This window comes from Liolophura sinensis, chromosome 10 (assembly GCF_032854445.1).
Source record: "Liolophura sinensis isolate JHLJ2023 chromosome 10, CUHK_Ljap_v2, whole genome shotgun sequence".
NCBI lineage: Eukaryota > Metazoa > Mollusca > Polyplacophora > Chitonida > Chitonidae > Liolophura > Liolophura sinensis.
The window spans coordinates 12,748,958-12,767,336 of NC_088304.1; the positions used below are offsets into that span (position 1 = coordinate 12,748,958).

The 18,379-nt window shown below is 38.8% G+C and overlaps 1 protein-coding gene across 1 annotated transcript in view; it reads right to left on the reverse strand.

The window, feature by feature from the left end:
* Positions 1-678: 678 nt before the first annotated feature.
* The window catches only part of LOC135476482 (carbonic anhydrase 2-like), a 19,961-nt gene continuing 2,260 nt past the window's right edge, over positions 679-18,379 (reverse strand). The window contains exons 2-8 of the mRNA XM_064756514.1: positions 10,339-10,380; positions 9,498-9,671; positions 8,476-8,624; positions 7,721-7,813; positions 4,772-4,838; positions 3,796-3,956; positions 679-2,362 (exon numbers count right to left, since the gene is read on the reverse strand). Of these exons, the coding sequence (XP_064612584.1) occupies positions 2,165-2,362; positions 3,796-3,956; positions 4,772-4,838; positions 7,721-7,813; positions 8,476-8,624; positions 9,498-9,671; positions 10,339-10,380 (884 nt within the window). The 3' untranslated portion in view covers positions 679-2,164. The remainder of the gene's footprint in view (positions 2,363-3,795; positions 3,957-4,771; positions 4,839-7,720; positions 7,814-8,475; positions 8,625-9,497; positions 9,672-10,338; positions 10,381-18,379) is intronic.

Below are 18,379 nucleotides of genomic sequence, written 5' to 3' on the forward strand. Positions count from 1 at the left end.
AATGTGCAACAAAATGTTGTCCGTGTGATGGTAACCTATATTTCGAACGACTTGACATCGAGATTTGTAAATGTTGACCGTGTACGCTGGGCTTAGGATTAACAATATATTTTAAGGGCACGGTAAGCCTAAAGAATGAAAGACAAACACGAGAACGCCATCCATGTCACTTACACTTGTACTGATGGGTTTTGTGTCCTTTTTCTTGTATCACTCCCATATAAGAATACATACCACGTCAACAAGTGTACCAGCAGTAGCTAGAGGTACTTCTATTTTGGCTCAATGGGTAGAGTGCAGGATTTCGAATCAGGAGTTCAGAGTTTAAATTTTGATGCGACCCAGAAAGAAAAATCCACCAATCATTACAATCAAGACACGGGAGACACGATGACGTCACAATGACGGTTTCGCTAATCGCAGCAATGAAGGCTATGGATACATATAAGGAAATGATACATAAACCGACTATCGCTATTCTACTTGTAATTAAAGACTGTGTCGTCAGCTGTGCATGGCTGAGAATACGATGTCAGCGGCTAGAGAGAAAACAATGTCGTTGATCAGACTGATTATTCAATACATACCTTGGTATTATTTTATATAATATTTGATTGGTCTTTTTGGGGATTGTGTTTTTCTTTGGTTTTTCTTTGTTGTTTTTTTTTTTTGTTTTTTTTTTTTTTTCTTTTTTTCTATTGTTATCAGACCTTACCTCAGGATTTTGATTTTGAGTCATATTATACATTTTTTATGTGTAACTTCATATTTGGTATGGGACTCTTAAACTTATTGGAATTTTAAACTTGAAATTAGAAAAGAAAAGTAAAATGAGACTTCATCGACAATAATGTGGAAATCTTTTCCGATCTATGACAATGTTATGTATAAATCTTAAAAGTAAGTTTTAATTTGTGGGAATGGGCAAACTCGCCATTAAGAATAACGGTGAATTCCAATGGACAATAGGGAAATCCATCATAGAGAATAACGGTGAATTCCAATGGACAATACGAAAATCCATCATAGGGAATAACGGTGAGTTCCAATGGACAATACGGAAATCCATCATAGAGAATAACGGTGAATTTCAACGGACAATTGGGAAATTCCCCAGAGAGAATAACGGTGAATTCCAGTAGAGAAGGCCTAAATCCATCATAGAGAATAACGGTGAATTCCAATGGACAATAGGGAAATCCACCATAGAGAATAACGGTGAATTCCAATGGATAATAGGGAAATTCACCATAGAGAATAACGGTGAATTCCAGTAGACAAGGCCCAAGGTCCACCATAGAGAATAACGGCGATTTCCAGTAGACAATGCCAAAATCCACCATAGAGAATAACGGTGAATTCCAATGGACATTAGGAAAATCCACCACAGAGAATAACGGTGAATTCCACTGGAAATACATTGGAAATACATCAAATTCTAATTGGAACGTTTAATTTTATTCTGTATGTACAGTAACAAACAGCACAAAATCCCCCAAAGTGGCATACACAGTCAAGGCTGAGGGTGTTTCGCTTACTTAAGAATATGTATGCGTTTCTGCCCTTTGTCCCAAGGTGAAATATTAAGATATCCTGAATATAAAAAAGTATTATTATATACTTATTATCACGATCGTTATTATATATTCGTGTTATTATTGCATGTATGGGTATATACAGAATGTTGACACACCCGTTATTCCACCACTAGATTAGTCGAGTAATATAAATAATAAATACTGAATGCTCAATCAAGTGCTAACACCATAAACATAATTTACGTTGAAGATGAACTAGGTATAGTTTTTTCACCTGTCCAAAAGGCAATGTTTCTTTGATTCAGTTTTCATTGTGCAATATTCTTTAGATGTGTTTAGGGCTGCACAATGACAATGTGTGTAGGGCTATACTATGGTAATCTAGGTACTGTGGCAATGTACGAGACTAATGCGAGGCACCAGTGCTTGTCCCATCAGTATGTTATAATCGGTTAGTATCACGTGGAGTCGAATTCAAAGAGAAAAAGCCATTGAACGCTAGCATTTCACTGGAGAATATTTTGTTATCAAGGTATGGGCCCGTTTGTTCGACTAGTTGATCAAGATCGTGTATGGAGTATTCAAACAAATCTCAACATTTGAGCCAAAAAAAAGACATTAAGAGTTTAGAAGATCTTGTACTTCATCGAGAAAATCACAGACAAAACGCAGGCAGTGACAACACTGTAGGTAACAGATTGCACATGACCGGAACTAGTGTAGACCTCCCGACTGCCCAACGATTGAAGAGGTCGAAAATTGCCGGCCATTGTGACATTACTTAAACCTTCAATGTTTTGGAACACTCTTCGAAAAGCTGCCATCTGAAAAAGAAAAACAAAGTTATTTTGTAGTGATTCTTGAAATCGTCAGAACACATGAGGTACGGGATCAAATCCAGCGTTGGACAGCGAATTTGTAAATTTCCTCGCCCTTATTAGCCGTGACGCTTTGGTGACAACAAGTCGTGGACGTTGCTCGTATGGTCATTTGCAAAGTGTAATGTTCATTAAAGACCACTTTTTCTATTTATTTGCTTGTTGCTTATTGCAACAGTTTCCACTGATACGGTCAGTTTTGTGGAGGGAGGAAAAACCATCAGCCTTTGGAAAGTTAGTGAGGAACATTTCCACTTACAGATATGCACGCCAGATTGGCGTAAGACTAGTGGCCTTCAAAGAACGTTAGGCTGCACAATCGGCCACATAAGCATCTTCGATCATGTATTGTCCCCATGCCCCCCCCCCCCCCCACCACCCCACCCCAACATTGAGAACGGGGGAATCTACAAATTTCCTGTCCAACTGACACCTCCTGTATCCTAGTCATTGAAGGGCAAACGTCCCTAACCACAAGACCACACGCTCTCCACAGTGCCGGAATTCTGCACGTAACAGGGAAGTAAATACACGTTTCATCATTTATCAAATGTTCTGAACTCAAATAATGCTCCCACCACCCGTTTTCGTTACGTTTCATTCCATTCTCCGTAAAAACAATTAAGTCATCGAAACACTGAACATTCGTAATCAATTTTTGGGACATTCGGTTCAACAATTTACATGGTCTTGCGTTCTTGTGTTCTTAAGGTCTGTTCCTTACTGTGTGATATGCATGTAGACTTGTTTTCACTTCAAGGCTGAATTGTTTTTAAAATACTGTCATACACAGTCTAAGCTAATACATGTAGATCGTTCCTTCATGGTGGTCCCATTTTAGACTAAAGCCGCCCCAAATAAGGGACATAACTCTTGAATAATACAAAAGGCCAAACTGCCCAAAATTTTATCAAAATGACTTGTAAATATCCTCAAGCGAGTTTTTGGTGTGCCTATGTACGAATGGAAAGAATACTAAAATGAGCACTTTCAATGCCGAAAAGGGATATTGATCTAATCTCTCAGTGCTGAGCGCCAAGCACGGCAGCAACAAGTACCATTTGTTAGGACATGTTTAAATAACATGGAAGTCAATACAAAAAGTCTACTACATTGAGACATAAATCAAAAAAGTTTATCAAAATTACCCAAAATTTTTTCAAAATAACTTGTAAATATCCTCGTGCCTATGTACCGTAAAAAGAGTACTAAAGTAAGCACTTCCAAGGGCGACAACTCACCTGTCCAGCTGATATTTATGTACGATGGAAAGAATACTACAATTAGCACTCCCAAGAGAGACAACTCACCTGTCCAGCCGATATTTATGTACGATGGAAGGAGTACTAAAATAAGCATTTGCAAGGGCGACAACTCACCTGTCCAGCTGATATTTTAATCGTTTGTTTGAAGACCGTCCACGTGACGACCTCATTGCAGGTGGGCGTGGTTAGACTTCCGCTGTAACGGTAATACACCTGCTTATCTGACGGAAGTAGGGAGTCAAGGTTGAAGTTTGTAGGCAAGGAAACGTTAGTGTCTGAAAGAGAAAACACCGTGATTAAATAGGATATATAAATAGGATTATATTTATATTTATGCCGAAGACACCGGACATTTCTCTAAACTCTGAGTGCTGAGCGCCAAGCAAGGCAGCAACAAGCACCATTTTTAAAGCCTTTGGTATGATCCCAGATCTTTAAATGGGATCTATTGGCCTACATATACAGCGTATTTGTGTCAATGAAGTCTCTATTCGAGCATTAACGCCACGCACATCCTGGCACTTGCCGCTTTACTCTCTCTTTCATGCTGTACCTGCGCAGACACGGCGATGACAATTTTGTATAAATAACATGGAAGTTAATACAAAAGTCCACTACATGGAAACATAAATTCAAAACTGTACATTATTGTCGATTACAAAATACGTACACTTTCGGTTATTAACAGGCATAGAATATCTTTCTGTGCTAATTTTCTTTTACTTCACTGTCTGAAGGCCACTGCCGGTGGCGAAAGAACAGCTCGGAAGTGCGCATCCCACCAAAATGATGGCCGCCTTCGTACGAGTGAAACATTCTTGAGTAAGGTATAAAACACCAATCAAATAAAAAGTAAATAAATAAATCAGTCATTGTAATCACTAAGCTAGTATATATATACAGGCTTTACAATGAGTTGCCGATTATATCAGATATATTAAACAAGTGGTGTCATTTTCAAACAAACTCGGAACAAACGAAAATAACATCACGAGTTCTGATAAATCTGGTATAATGTGTTGACACCTGCGTAAAACACAAATCAAATAAAAAAGTATATAAATTGAGTAAGACGGACACAAAAACCTACCTGCATATCTGACGTTGTCCAGTAGGTTTACTATGGGATTCCAGTTGGTGTTGTCAGCACTTCCTATCTGAATGGCAAAAAGAAACTTGCTGTACTCGTTGCTGCTTTCAACAATTTGCTATATGAACAATCAGGATACCGCATACGTTTACCACGAGGTATAGTATTAGAAATGACGTTGGGGAACAATTTCTTTAAAGTCCTAAGGAAACCACTCCACTTCGCTTGGAATTTTGCGAACTCTTGGGGTAAAGGTCTACCCAGATTAACGGGAGTTGGATTTGAACCTGCGCCACTGCAGATCTGTTATTAGTCAAAAGAACTGTGAAAGAAGCTATGACGGAGGACCATGCTGTGAATGTCGGCGATTTGATACTACAGTATATTAAAGAAGTAATCACCGTGAGTTTTATATATATGCAAAGGACCGTGGCATATCTCTAGATTAAGCTCTATGTGTGCTGAATGTATTTATTTATTTCATTATTATTTAATACAGCGATATATTCAAGAAATTTTCACTTATGAAAACGAGAAAATGGCTGAAACTTTTTATTTGATGAAACCGGAGTGCCCGGGGAAAACCAGTGACCTCTTGCAAGTTACCGACGAACTTTCATGAGTGTGGCGTGCAAATATGCTGACTATAATAGCTGACAACAGTTCTTGGTTCAAAGAACACAAGACTGTGCAAACGATGAGATGAGCATTGTCGTCAGCATACTGTAACCAAGGCCCCTCGGACAATGAGAGAGACTTTGGGTTGGGTTGGGTTGGGGGGGGGGGGGGGTAGGACTGGGGTGTGGGGGCGGGGGGGTAAACAGTTTGAATCAATATTTCAGATGAAGCTGAACTATATATGACAGAGATCTACATCATCCATATATCATGTCAAAGTAAAAATAGAAATACAAAGCATGGATTTTATGATCGCGGTTCAGCATGCGGCTCTATAACATCAAAAGAATTCTCATTCCGATCGAATATCTGTGTACGCTAAGGTAAAGTAGCGTACACAGATATACACTTAACGTGGTAATTAAGACTGGTTAGACATGGTACAGGTAAGTAGTCGTGAGTTTTCATGTTAATGTCAGGACAAACATTGATATTTCATTGATGAAATACCGGTGGTATTTTTGCTTTGTATTGTTCATCAGTAATACCCATTTCTGGCATAAAAACAGATGCATTCCCAGCTAACCTGACTTATTTTACGCTGTTACAGATACAGATACACTCTTTAAACTAATACGTTAAATGTATTAACACTAAAACAGATTATGTTACTACAACGTAATAACTATGTGACTGGCATCAAAATATAGCATCAAAGAAACAAAATAGTATACCGGTATATTGGAATACCAGGAACAAGTCACGTGTAACATAACTGTGTGTAGAAATAACGTAATCTATTCTGCAATCAGAATTCTATTATTGCAGTATTATTTTTCTCAGTATATAGATTGTGACTTTTACAGATGTTGCAAGTGTGACGACTACTCTTTGTTATCTTTGTACTCATACAAGTCTAAGTAAAAGATAAGATGTTTAAAATCTGGACAGCTTGTCATTTCGTTTAAATCTAGCAATGGTGGATATGTTATTTCTCAGTATTTAACATGTACTGCATGGTTATTTAAAGCTAGGAGTCCATCAATGCCCTGCCTTGTAAGACGAAAGGTTCGGACTTGACATACAGTATTCTTTAATGACAATTTGTAAACATATAACAATATACACTGCTGATTTGTGGTTTGGAAGTGGAAGTTACTCAATGAAAAGAAGACATCCTATGAATCAATGTAACCTTAGTACTTCGTTGTATGTGACGTTAATGAAGAGAAATATTTGGAATTATGTTTTTTTATCTAACACAGTAATCAAAATCCATTCAACAAATAAGCTTCTACTTTGGTCAGGCTGGATCCATGGCGTATTAGCGACGTCACATGAATACCTTTTGTTTGAAATAGTTCGTTTCAAGGTCCATTCAGTGAATTCATCGAAAGATCTATACGCACATGCATTTAGAATCCTGAAAGTCCTTGTGTCTTATGTGACAAAAAACGGATATTACGTCACTGGTCCTGGTTATCAGAAAAAGCAATCGAAGAATCAAAGTTTCAAATGCATTTTACTGGGCAGTTTACTAAATTTTAAAAACAAATTTTAGAAAATACATCGAATTGATTTCTCAACAGTGGTTTGTGGTCTATCATCTGACATATACTTCATCTCATTAATGTATTTGTCCTCCTCTAGCTTTTCAATGAGACGTTTTGATTTAATATGATGGCCACAGAGTTGACACCTGCGTTTCTTTTTGAGGGGGAGGAGGGGGGGGGAATTCAAGAACAGTATTTCTGGCGATGTTTTGCTAAGAGGGGAGACAGAAGTATTATGCCAAAGTTTGGGTTTTGATAAGTGAGTTGATACAAGTTAGTGGCGCATTTTCTTCCTGCGACATACAACCCGGATGCAAAGAAATAAACAAACAAAATCGTTTACAAAACGTTTCTCCTGAGCTTCCAGCTCCGGGTACCCATTGTTCATAACTAGAACAAAACCTTTCTCGTGGGCTTCCTGCTATGGGTACTCATTCTTAATAGCTATAATAAAACATTTCTCATGGGCTTCATTTTCCGGGTACTCACTGTTCATAGCCAGAATAAAGGCATACATATGCTTCCATACGTGGGAAGGTCTTTCAGCAACCTGCGGGTGGTTGTGTGTTTCCCCCAGACTGTGCCAGGTTTCCTCCCAGCATAATGCTGGTCACCGTCGTATAAGTGAAATATTCTTGAGTACGGCGTAAAACAAGAATCAAATAAATAAATACATATTTGGTTGAGAGAAACTGACACCCATCCATCCACTGTTCAAAACCCACGCACTCGTACCCACATACACCCACCCGTACACAAACCAAAAGAAAAGGTTTACCTCAAAGAAGAATCCGAGAACTGCAAGTCCATCCGGGTGTCCCAGTGCCGTGGAAATGTCACCGTACGAGTTTGCAAATGTCACAAAATGTACCTGAAACGAGAAGATTTTCATCGCGACATTGCTTCCATTGTGCTTAGATGTAGAAAGATATGAGATACGTTTGTGTGAAGTATATTATTATAGGGGGTTTTGTTTTGCGGTACGGATTTGTGAAACATTGTTTTGTGAGGCATCATTTTGTGAGGTATGATTTTAAGGTCCGATTTTGTAAGGTATGGAATTTTTGTGAGGTGTGGAATTTATGTGAGGTCTGGTTTTGTGAGGCATGGTTTTTTTGATGAACCGGTTTTTAAATTTTTTTTTTAGAGGTATTTATTTGTGAGGTATGGTTTCGTGGGGCTGTGGTTTTGTGAGGTACGGTTTTCGTGTGGTATGGTTTCGTGAGGTATGTTATTGTGAAGTAAGCTTTTGTGAGGTATGGTTTTATGAGGTATGGTTTTGTAAGACATGGTTTCGTGAGGCATGGTTTCGTGAAGTTTGGTTTTGTGCGTATGGTTTTGTCGGATATGATTTTGAGAGGTATTGTTTCGTGGGATATGTTATTGTGACATGGTTTCGTGAGGTATGTTATAATAAGGTATGGGTTTGTGGGGCATTTAACTGTGAGGTATGGTTTTGTAGGGTATGATTTCGTTAGAGATGGTTTCGTGGGGTATGGTTTCCTCAGGCCTATATGAAGTAGTGTTCCTTACCTCCATCGGGTAACTATTCGAGTTAACGGTATGCTCAGATCCCTCGCTGTCTGTGGCTCCCCAGTGAAAATGAAACTGTACAAGTTTGTACGTCTTTGGTAGACCGCCACCTTTTACAAGGTAATCGCTACCCGGCAGGTCAACTTGAACTGTCAAGAAACAAAACAAAACAAAGGCAATGCTACTTGTAATGCTTACATAGTCCAGTTATAACATACTATTTTGTTTTAGGAAACGTCGATGCAAATCACTGGTTCCCCCCCCCCCCCCCCCGCCTTCAAAAAAAAAATGTCCATTTTACCACACGTAAACAACGTCCATTATCTAGTCCGACCCTGAAGTTTCCAGGTATAAAAATGTGGCAGGCGTTACTATCACTTGGGCTACATTTCACTTTTCATCCCGGAAATCTTATCGCTGGCAGTCAGCATTATGGTGTGAGGGAATCAAAATAGCCATCTAATGATATTTTTTTTTTTGGAACTTTTGAAACAGAAGTGTCAATGACGTAATTAAAGTATATTATTTACTGTGTAAGTTAAATGTTTTTAGGTGGCATAAATTATGATTTTTAAAAAATAAATTCCCTAGAGACACACATGGGGACGTTTGTACACAATTATTTAACATGTATATGGTAAATGGACACAGGCCTGCATATTTTAGTCCATGCCATTGTCTTAGCACGTAAATGTGTCAGTCTTATTTATAGGTCATTTTATATACGCTGTAAATATTCAGTGTTTGATATGGATTATTAAGCCTTACATTGTTAATGGACTGTGTTTAGTAAGAATGTAGGCAAGGTCAAACACCAATTTCCATATACCAGAAGACTGTTAATAAAACACGACCTGTCCCGTGGTAAACCACTTAGGCACAAATCTTTGGAAGAAGTAAAGAACCCGGTGTTGTAAAGTGGTGTATTGACGTGAATAAGCCCATTTTCATATTTTGCCAAGACCCTTCACGCTAAGTCATTTATGTATGCAAACAAGCATGCAGGGTTTGTCTCTCTTTACCTGTGTGCCCATTGTTCTTCAAATAAGACGACGTCAAACCATTTGATGACCCGAATTTTTGTAGGTCAAAGTTGTTGAGATTTGAATCGAATTTGGCCTTATCGGTCTCGATGTTGATGGGGGATTGACTAGACCCCCCGCAGTTGGCTGAAACAGTGTGCCAATTAGCAGGACCTGAAGAAGAAAAAATCACGTATGGACATGAATAGCAATGTAGTGGGTAATTAAAACAATATACCTATGATAATGTAAATATAATAATATAAGTATTAAGAATTGTACTTATTTATTTATTTATTTATTTGAATGGTGTTTCGCGCTGTACTCAAGAATATTTCACTTATATGACGGCGGCACGCATTATGATGGGCGGAAACCGGGAAGAGCCCAGGGGAAACCGACGACCATCCGCAGATTGCTGGAAAACCTTCTCACTTATGGCCGGAGAAGAAGCCAGCATAAGCTGGACCTGAACTCACAGCGACTGCATTGGTAAGAGGCTCCTGGGTCATTACGCCGCCCCAGCGCGCTAACCAGCTGAGCTACAAATGCCCCTCAGGGGAATTGTAGATTGTAGACTTCATCGTTTGAGAAGCCTGATTGACTACAAGGGCTTGGCGATACTTGCATGCCATTTGCAGAACCCAGGCGTTTGTTGAAACTCAGGCTTGCCCAAGGTCTTGGGTTTTCCCCTGTACACTCTGGTTTCTTCCACCTGTGAAACTGACCGCCCATCGTATATGTGTATAAGTGAAAAATTGTTGAGTACGTCGTTATGCAACAATCCCATAGTTAAAGTCGATAACTTTAACAGAAACCTGTACCTCATGTACTATCTTACCATTCGCTGCTGAGGATGAGTAGCTCCAACCACCTCCGCCACCTGTGACGAATAAAAATACGTTTTTATAATGCGTTATATGTTATACACTTAAGGTTGAAATATTTTCACAATAACGTAATTATTCACGACAAATAATATATAATATAAAAATATAGCTCTATATAAAGATAAATATAAAAAAAATTACTTCCCCTGTGTACAAGAATTACTTCCCCTGTTCACAAAAATTATTTCCCTTGTGTACAAAAATTACTTCCCTGTGTACCAAAGTTACTTCCCCTGTGTACAAATATTACTTCCCCTATGTACCAAAGTTACTTCCCCTCTGTAAAAATATTACTTCCCCTGTGTAAAATCTTACTTCTATATGTGTAAAAAACATCACGTCCCTGTGTAAAAAAAATTACGTACCCTTTGTAAAAAATATTTCCTTTTAAAAAAACCGACAGGCTATATATATATATATTTATATATATATATATATATATATATATATATATATATATATATATATATATATATATATATATATATATATATATATAACCAAATAATGCTATGACTAGAAAATATACCAAAAAAACATACGGAAGTGCATGTATGGTTCTTTTAGTAATAGTAAAGCCGTGAAGCCAGATGTGTTCTATGCCAGAAACGCACGTATAAATAGATTTGTGAAATAGCAACATGACAAGAGCGGTTCAATAATGATGTATCACTGATCTACAGACGATTCAGCTCTAAGATTTGGGTTCAGGTATCCACCGATGTACATCCGTACAAAGCTGAGATTAAGATAGCCGATATTTATTTATTTATTTGATTGGTGTTTTACGCCGTACTCAACAATATTTCACTTATACGACGGCGGTCAGCATTATGGTGGGTGGAAATCGGGCACAGCCCGGGGGAAACCCACGACCATCCGCAGGTTGCTGGCAGACCTTTCCACGTACGGCCGGAGAGGAAGCCAGCATGAGCTGGACTTGAACTCACAGCGACCGCATTGGTGAGAGACTCCAGGGTCATTACGCTGCGCTAGCGCGCTAACTAACTGAGCCAAGGAGGCCCCGCCCATATTCAATGTGGTAGTCTATAATTCAGTACGATGAATATATTGCTCCTAGTCCCCGGGTTAAGTGGAATTAGAAGCAATCGTGAAGTAGAGCGCCACAGATTCTGGACGCTCTGTCCATATTCAACATTCATTCACAGTATACTGACATCGCCAGACAAGTTGAGCTTCTGTCTTTAAGCTAAGCTTCAAGCTACAGTGATATTGTAACATTCGAAGGGAGAGAAAGCAATTATAACGAGTGAATTGAAAAAAATATGTATAATTGAACGATCATGAACCAAAGTACATGATTATCATATTTCTTGAAATGTTGTGGGAGCATTAGTTGTGGATATTCGCCTATGAAAACAGCCATCTTCTAGAAGATTTCAACAATTGGTTTAAAAAAAAAGCATGGACTATAACAAGACCTTATATATACATTTCTTTTGCATATCTATAAGCTGCTTATTTAAAAAAGCTTATTATACCTCCATTACTGATGTTGATGTTCAGAGACCCTTTACAGCAAACAACAAACAATAAGTCATAGACGAAACCCTTATGTTGTTTTAGTAGACTTGACTCACCTTACATATTTCGGATCTGCCAATGCGGCACAAATCTTACTAGACAAACTATATTCATTCATTAAACAATAGTTTTGAGTAGTATAATTCTGGACTCTTGTCGGTTTACCACGGTCAGGGTTTTGTTCCAACTGTTCATGTAAATACTTAAATAGTAGCAATTCCACACCCACCCCACCCCCCACCCCTGCACCATGGCTTAAGCAGAATATGGTTAAAAAATGCAGTGATATTAATTGCAATTAATAAGACGTCATTTGTCTAGAATTAGTCAAAATGCTGTGTTGCCTGTAATGGCGGCCTTTTACATCTCACAACACGCTATTGAGAGACCTTATTTCGTGGTGTATGAAAACAATATCAACACACAGCTAAAGTATAATTTTACACCGGTGATCGTGGTAACTGTGTTAAAAGTAAATTTGGCTGTGGCGTAACATTTCGAATCATTTTGAAGTAAGACCACACGCTAATGAGAGACCTGATTTTGTGGTGCCTGAAAACAACATCAACATACTGCTAAACTAGACTTTTACCACGGTTGCCATGGTTAAGGTGTTAAAAATAAAGCTCGACGTGATGGGATTGAGAATGATCGCATTCTAGTTTGTCTCTATGAAGAGAAATTGCATTTAGATGTTTCTCTTAGCTAAATAGAATTCCATAATGACTTTATTTACTTGACAGTACGCAGTCCGACGCTGGCGTAACCGTGCACTGAATCTTCCATCTGTTTATCGATCTGCAGGGGTTACGGAAGAAAGACCCAGTCTCTTATCAGTTGTAGGCAGGCTACCATTAACCGACCGTGAATTGAAGTGGACACCTATCAACTCTGGCATCGAAAACCACGAAATTGGTATTTACGTGGAATGCTGACAAGACTGCTTCGACCGTGGGATAAAGAGATTTATCTACCTCCAAGACTGAAGACACCAATCTCGAGAAATTGACATTGGCTCCGCGTGTCTAATCCAAGAGTTAATGCCAGCATGTCTTGTAGGGATGCTGACTACTCTCCCGGAGATAAACGAGTCTGTGTAGATTAGTCAGGTGATAATCCCTTTTCGCCAATGATAAATCGCCACACCTCATGGGGTTCCAGATTCGTTATACGATAGAGAGGATGTACGGATTGGCGCTTTGATGCCACATTCAAGCGAAAAGGTTTCACATGGTTTAGATGCTACTGTTTCTGCCGTAGCCACAAATCTGTAGAGTAACATGGAAACGGTTTCAAGGAAACGAAATGAAATATGAACATTGTGTTACTCAAAAATATTTCACGTATACGACAGCGGTCAGAATAATGGTGGGAGGAAATTAGGCGGAGTTTGGTGTGAAACCCTCGAACCTCCGCAGCCAGGTTGCTGGCACATGTATCTGGCAACAACTTTGCAAGTGTCTCCTGAAAAAGGATCTTACAGCTTGCAGAAGATAATGGGAGACTCGACGAAAAGCTGCACTGGCCGTCCAAATGACAGTACGATGCTTCCTTTTCTTTTGTCACGTTGCAGTGCGTGTGTACTTGTTATATGTGTTATGAGCACGCGCACACCGCTAATTATGATGTAATAAATCAATGTGTTCACAACTTTGGACCGTGTTGATACAGGCGGAAGCTTCCCATTAATATTATCAAGGACGGCGAATGTTTCACAAAGAGAATCTCAAAGAAAACTGGTGCCTCCAGACCCAGGTTTTTCCCAGAATGCACCGGCGTAAATAATTCTCACAATTAGGTGAAAAACTCCATACCTGGCAAGTTACTCATCAGTGAAATGAACTGACGGACAAACGAGAGATATCCCGTGATCAAAATATTCACTTCTGACTTCAATTTGTTGCTGACGTCAAATAAAAAATATACGCCATGAGCCATGCGTCGCACGAAGGGTCAACATCGGAAATGATTTCGAATTAACCAATGAAATATCAGAACTTATTTATGAATATTCATCAGGTACAATAATTCCACCTAATCACTCCCCTGGTGTCATTTTGATACCAGTTTATCGAAACGCTAAGTGGACAGATCGATTCATGTGGTTTCCTCAGCGCGATGTAAATGTATTAGCTTAATGTGTATTTATTTATTTATTTCATCGGTGTTTTAGGCCGTAATCAAGAATATTTCATTTATACGACGGCCGCCAGCATTATAGTGGGAGAAAGCCGGGCAGAGCCTGGGGGGAAACCCACGACTGTTCGCAGGTCGCTGGGAGACCTTCAAACGTACGGTAGGAGAGCTCGAGAAACCCATCATTGGCTGGATTTGAACTCACAATGATTGGCCTGCTGTATTATCTCAAGACCACATTAACCCATTCTGGAACGCCTTGGTTCGAGTTTGCTATGTAGCACACATTATTTAGAGATCATGAAAAAGTAATGACGTTCTGATTCAGTCTCTGACTACGCAGATGTAGCATAAAGGCCTGTCTGGTTTCCTGTCGACGAGAAACGTATCATAAGCCATGTAATCAAGTTTCCACCGATCAGAAACCTAACATTAACTAGTTTTATGTTGAGTTTCTGGTGTTCGAGGAAACCTTTCAGTTACACTCCCGTATACGTATCTGGGTTGTTTTTGCCAATTCGGAAATCTGAACATTTCAAGCAGTGGTTAGAAGAGGATTTGTTTAGTAATTCCCCAAAATTAAAGCATTGTTGCGCTTGAATAAAGTATACAGGTCTCCTATTTGTCATCAGCTCTACGTAATCACTCAGCTGACATTGCTGGGCAGGGGACCTGACAGGAAGGAAATCCGTTCTCGCGTTTTATCGCGCATAATGTGAACCAGCTGCTGAGATGTTTATGGTGTAGAATATTCTGTTTCCCAATCTCCATTTCACACAACAGGGTACCGTTTGCTGCCTAACCAGCATGTGTCGACAAAGGCAGACACACCAAACGATTTAATCACTCTGCTTCGCTGTTTAACCGATTACAATGCACATCGAAAGCAGGAATGAACTGTTCTGACTGTCCTACACTACAATCTCATTTGGTCAAATACATATATTTACATGTGAGCCCGTGCTTTTATCCCAACGAGATTGAGATCATAAAACCCGGTAGCGTGAAGCGTAAAAGAGAGCAGCGGTGAAATCCGGCCTCTGTTCAATTTACCTCCATTAGGGTTTTATTCAAACAGTACATGTAAACGCTTACATATAACAACATCTTACAAATCATGGTTTAAGCAGAATAAGATAACATGAAATGTCATAATGTCAATTACAGTTTATTGAACGTCCCTGGTGTAGAATCACTCAGATTGTGCATATCTGTATAAAGTCATATGACGGAATTTTCATTAGGAACTTGCCGCAGATCGTTGGTTTACGCCGGGCACTACACTCAAATACACTCTTCTTGAAATGAGTCAAAACAAACTGTGTTGTTTTCATTCAACACAAAAATGTGTCACCCCAAAACAAACATGTGTTAAATAAATGTGAAGTACACATCTTTGTGTTGCAAAATAAAAAAAACACAAATTTGTGTTGCAAAATAAAAAAACACAAATTTGTGTTGAACCAAAATGAGTTAATTTATGCAATACATCAAAGACGTGTGTATTTTGCAAAATGTGTTTTGTATAACATCCGACACATTTTGTGTTCAATTCATTCTAAACAAGACTTCGCCTTAATTCGACACGTTGCTCAAATATGACACAAGACTTTCGTTGGAAAGAACACAAGTTCGTGTTCCTATAAAACAAGTTGGTTTTTTTGTGTGTACATCGGTTGCCTTCACACACAAGGTCGTTTGCAAAGCGAAGATGCGCCGTGTTTATGACCCTATATTACATTGTTGTGTTCAAGAAAGTGACACTGCAAGCACGATTACGCATATATATGAGTTGAAAGAGAATTGTAACACAAGGTGAGGATAGTAACATCAGATGTAGTATACATATGTGTGTGTATACATATGCTTAATACACGTTATCTAAATTGCGATTAATTTACAGGTTACAATGTGCGTATACCTCCGCTATCGCAAATTCATTTGGTGTATGTTTGTGAGTGGTATAAAATGACAAACTCATGACAACATGCTTCGCAAACACAGTGGCTCCAAAAACAGACTCCTTTTACGAAGTGAAAATGTCAATATTTAAGAGCAACAAGAACTTGAACTCCATATATGGTAAAAAGCCTATACCCTATAACATTAGCATGCACTAAATCTGTCAATTTTAACAGAAAGGTTGTCGTCTGAGTGATACTAGAGTGTAATCTGCTATTACAACAGATTATTCTGTTAAATATAACACACATATTCTATTAATTAAACATTAAAGATTCTATTATACTAACAGTGTATTATGTTGAATATGACACAGTATTATGTTTCAATAATAGAAGTCATTCTAGCATCACTCAAGCAACAATCTGACTCAAAATCAACAGATTAATTTTTTGAGTGTACATATTTTATGCAATGGATAGACCTATTTATTGTATTGTTAAGATGAATCTTTTTGAACAGTAGTCATAGCTTATTCGTGTCTACACCTACACCAGGGTGGTGACAGCTCATACCCACGTACAAGCCCTATATTTGTTGTTGGAGTCTTTGTATATATCTGTTTAGGGTAATATTGAAATGAGGTCAGGATAGGTCGGTGTTTGACAATTCTACCTACAAATGTACCAGGAATTAGTCTCGGGTTTATTTTGTTGACGAAACATGAGTTGCATATCATGTTCTCAAGGGCAACGTAACCTCCAGAAGCATACGTGAGCCGTGTCACAAGCAATGAAACGTTGGTTATAGGCAAAAAGAAGAAAACAACACTAAAACGAGGCATCGACATGAGAGGAAAGATCGTTATAACACTGTCTCAGAAAACAGGTTGATTGCTTCTTTCGAATTTGATTTGAAAACTTTTGGAACCAAATGGTATGCCCAGAAATACCATTGTATAATCAATCAAATGGATTATAAAATACTGAATCACTGAAAATTACTGAATCGTGTTCCATAACAGTGCTTCATAGCATTTCATTTTAACTTAATGTTTTCTTTGCCTTAAATCGCCTGTTGCTCACTATATACGTGCCTTTCAGTTGAGTAAGAACGAAACCTTCAGTAGCGATTCGACCATATATACTTCTTGAACATCCCCTGAGGCATAAGGCATTTCGCACTAAACGAGTATTAGAGTAAGACCAGCTTACACGGTACTGAAAAGTAAGCCGTTACAATAGTGCAGTATTGTTAGAGTTCAGCTCAGTTATGTGAATTCCTTGACATGGAATTACAAAATGCTACTTTGTTTTTAGTACACTCCAAGAATCGGAGAATTTCATTTAACATTTAACTACATACATCGACTTAGTAATGGATACCGCCTACTGCTTCAATACATAAATAACGGTTACAATATGCGAGCAAGTCGGCTAATCGATATTGTCAGGTCCGTCACCGCTTTAATAATCCGATAATCGGCTTTTTAAGCCCATGCAAATGATATTTAAGTGTCATGTTTGTATACAATATACTGACTCTAAACAGAGTACATGAAGTACCACCTATAGAAGTGATATATCCAAATGTAATTCATTTATTTATTCGATTGGTGTTTTACGCCGTAATCAAGGATATGTCACTTATACGACGGCGGCCAGTATTATGTTGAGAGGAAACCGGGCACAACCGGAGGAAACCGACGACCATCCGCGGGTTGCTGACAGACCTTCACACGTACTGCCGGAGAGGAAGCCAGTATGAGCTGGACTGGAACTCACAGCGACCCCATTGGTGAGATTCTAACCAAATAAGTCACGGGAGACCCCCCCCCCCCCGCCCACCAACACCACCACCACCAAATGTAATTGTTATCCAGTTAGCGTGAACCTTGTCATATGCATGTTCTCATGAGTATGTGTGAGCACATTTCATCCAAGAACCATTTCAGGAATTTTGAAGAGCTCTGTATTCCTCGGACTGGACAAGTCCAAACGAATTTTACCGTACATATAGATATGGCTTGATACATCTACGCTAAATGTTCTTGCAAAATTCTCGTATCTTTCTGTAAACGTTCATTGTGGTGGTGAAATAACGATGCTGTTTAGCAACAATACATCGTTTTAATATTTAATATTTCTACGCGAAAATTAACCTGTTGTTAAAAAAATGTTTTTCTGTCGCAAACGGTGTTCGGTCAATTGGTGTATGTCGTGCGACAGGAAACAGTCATTCATGAGCAGGAAAAATTAATTTGTACATTTCGAGTGCACTGTCGAGCTGTATACCTATGCGGAACCTAATTGCACATGGATGGAGTAACATCTGCTCGCCTGATTTGCTAATCGTTGCGCGCACAAGAACCTGCAACGCACACAGATAAGGTAAGCCCAGAGTTTGTTG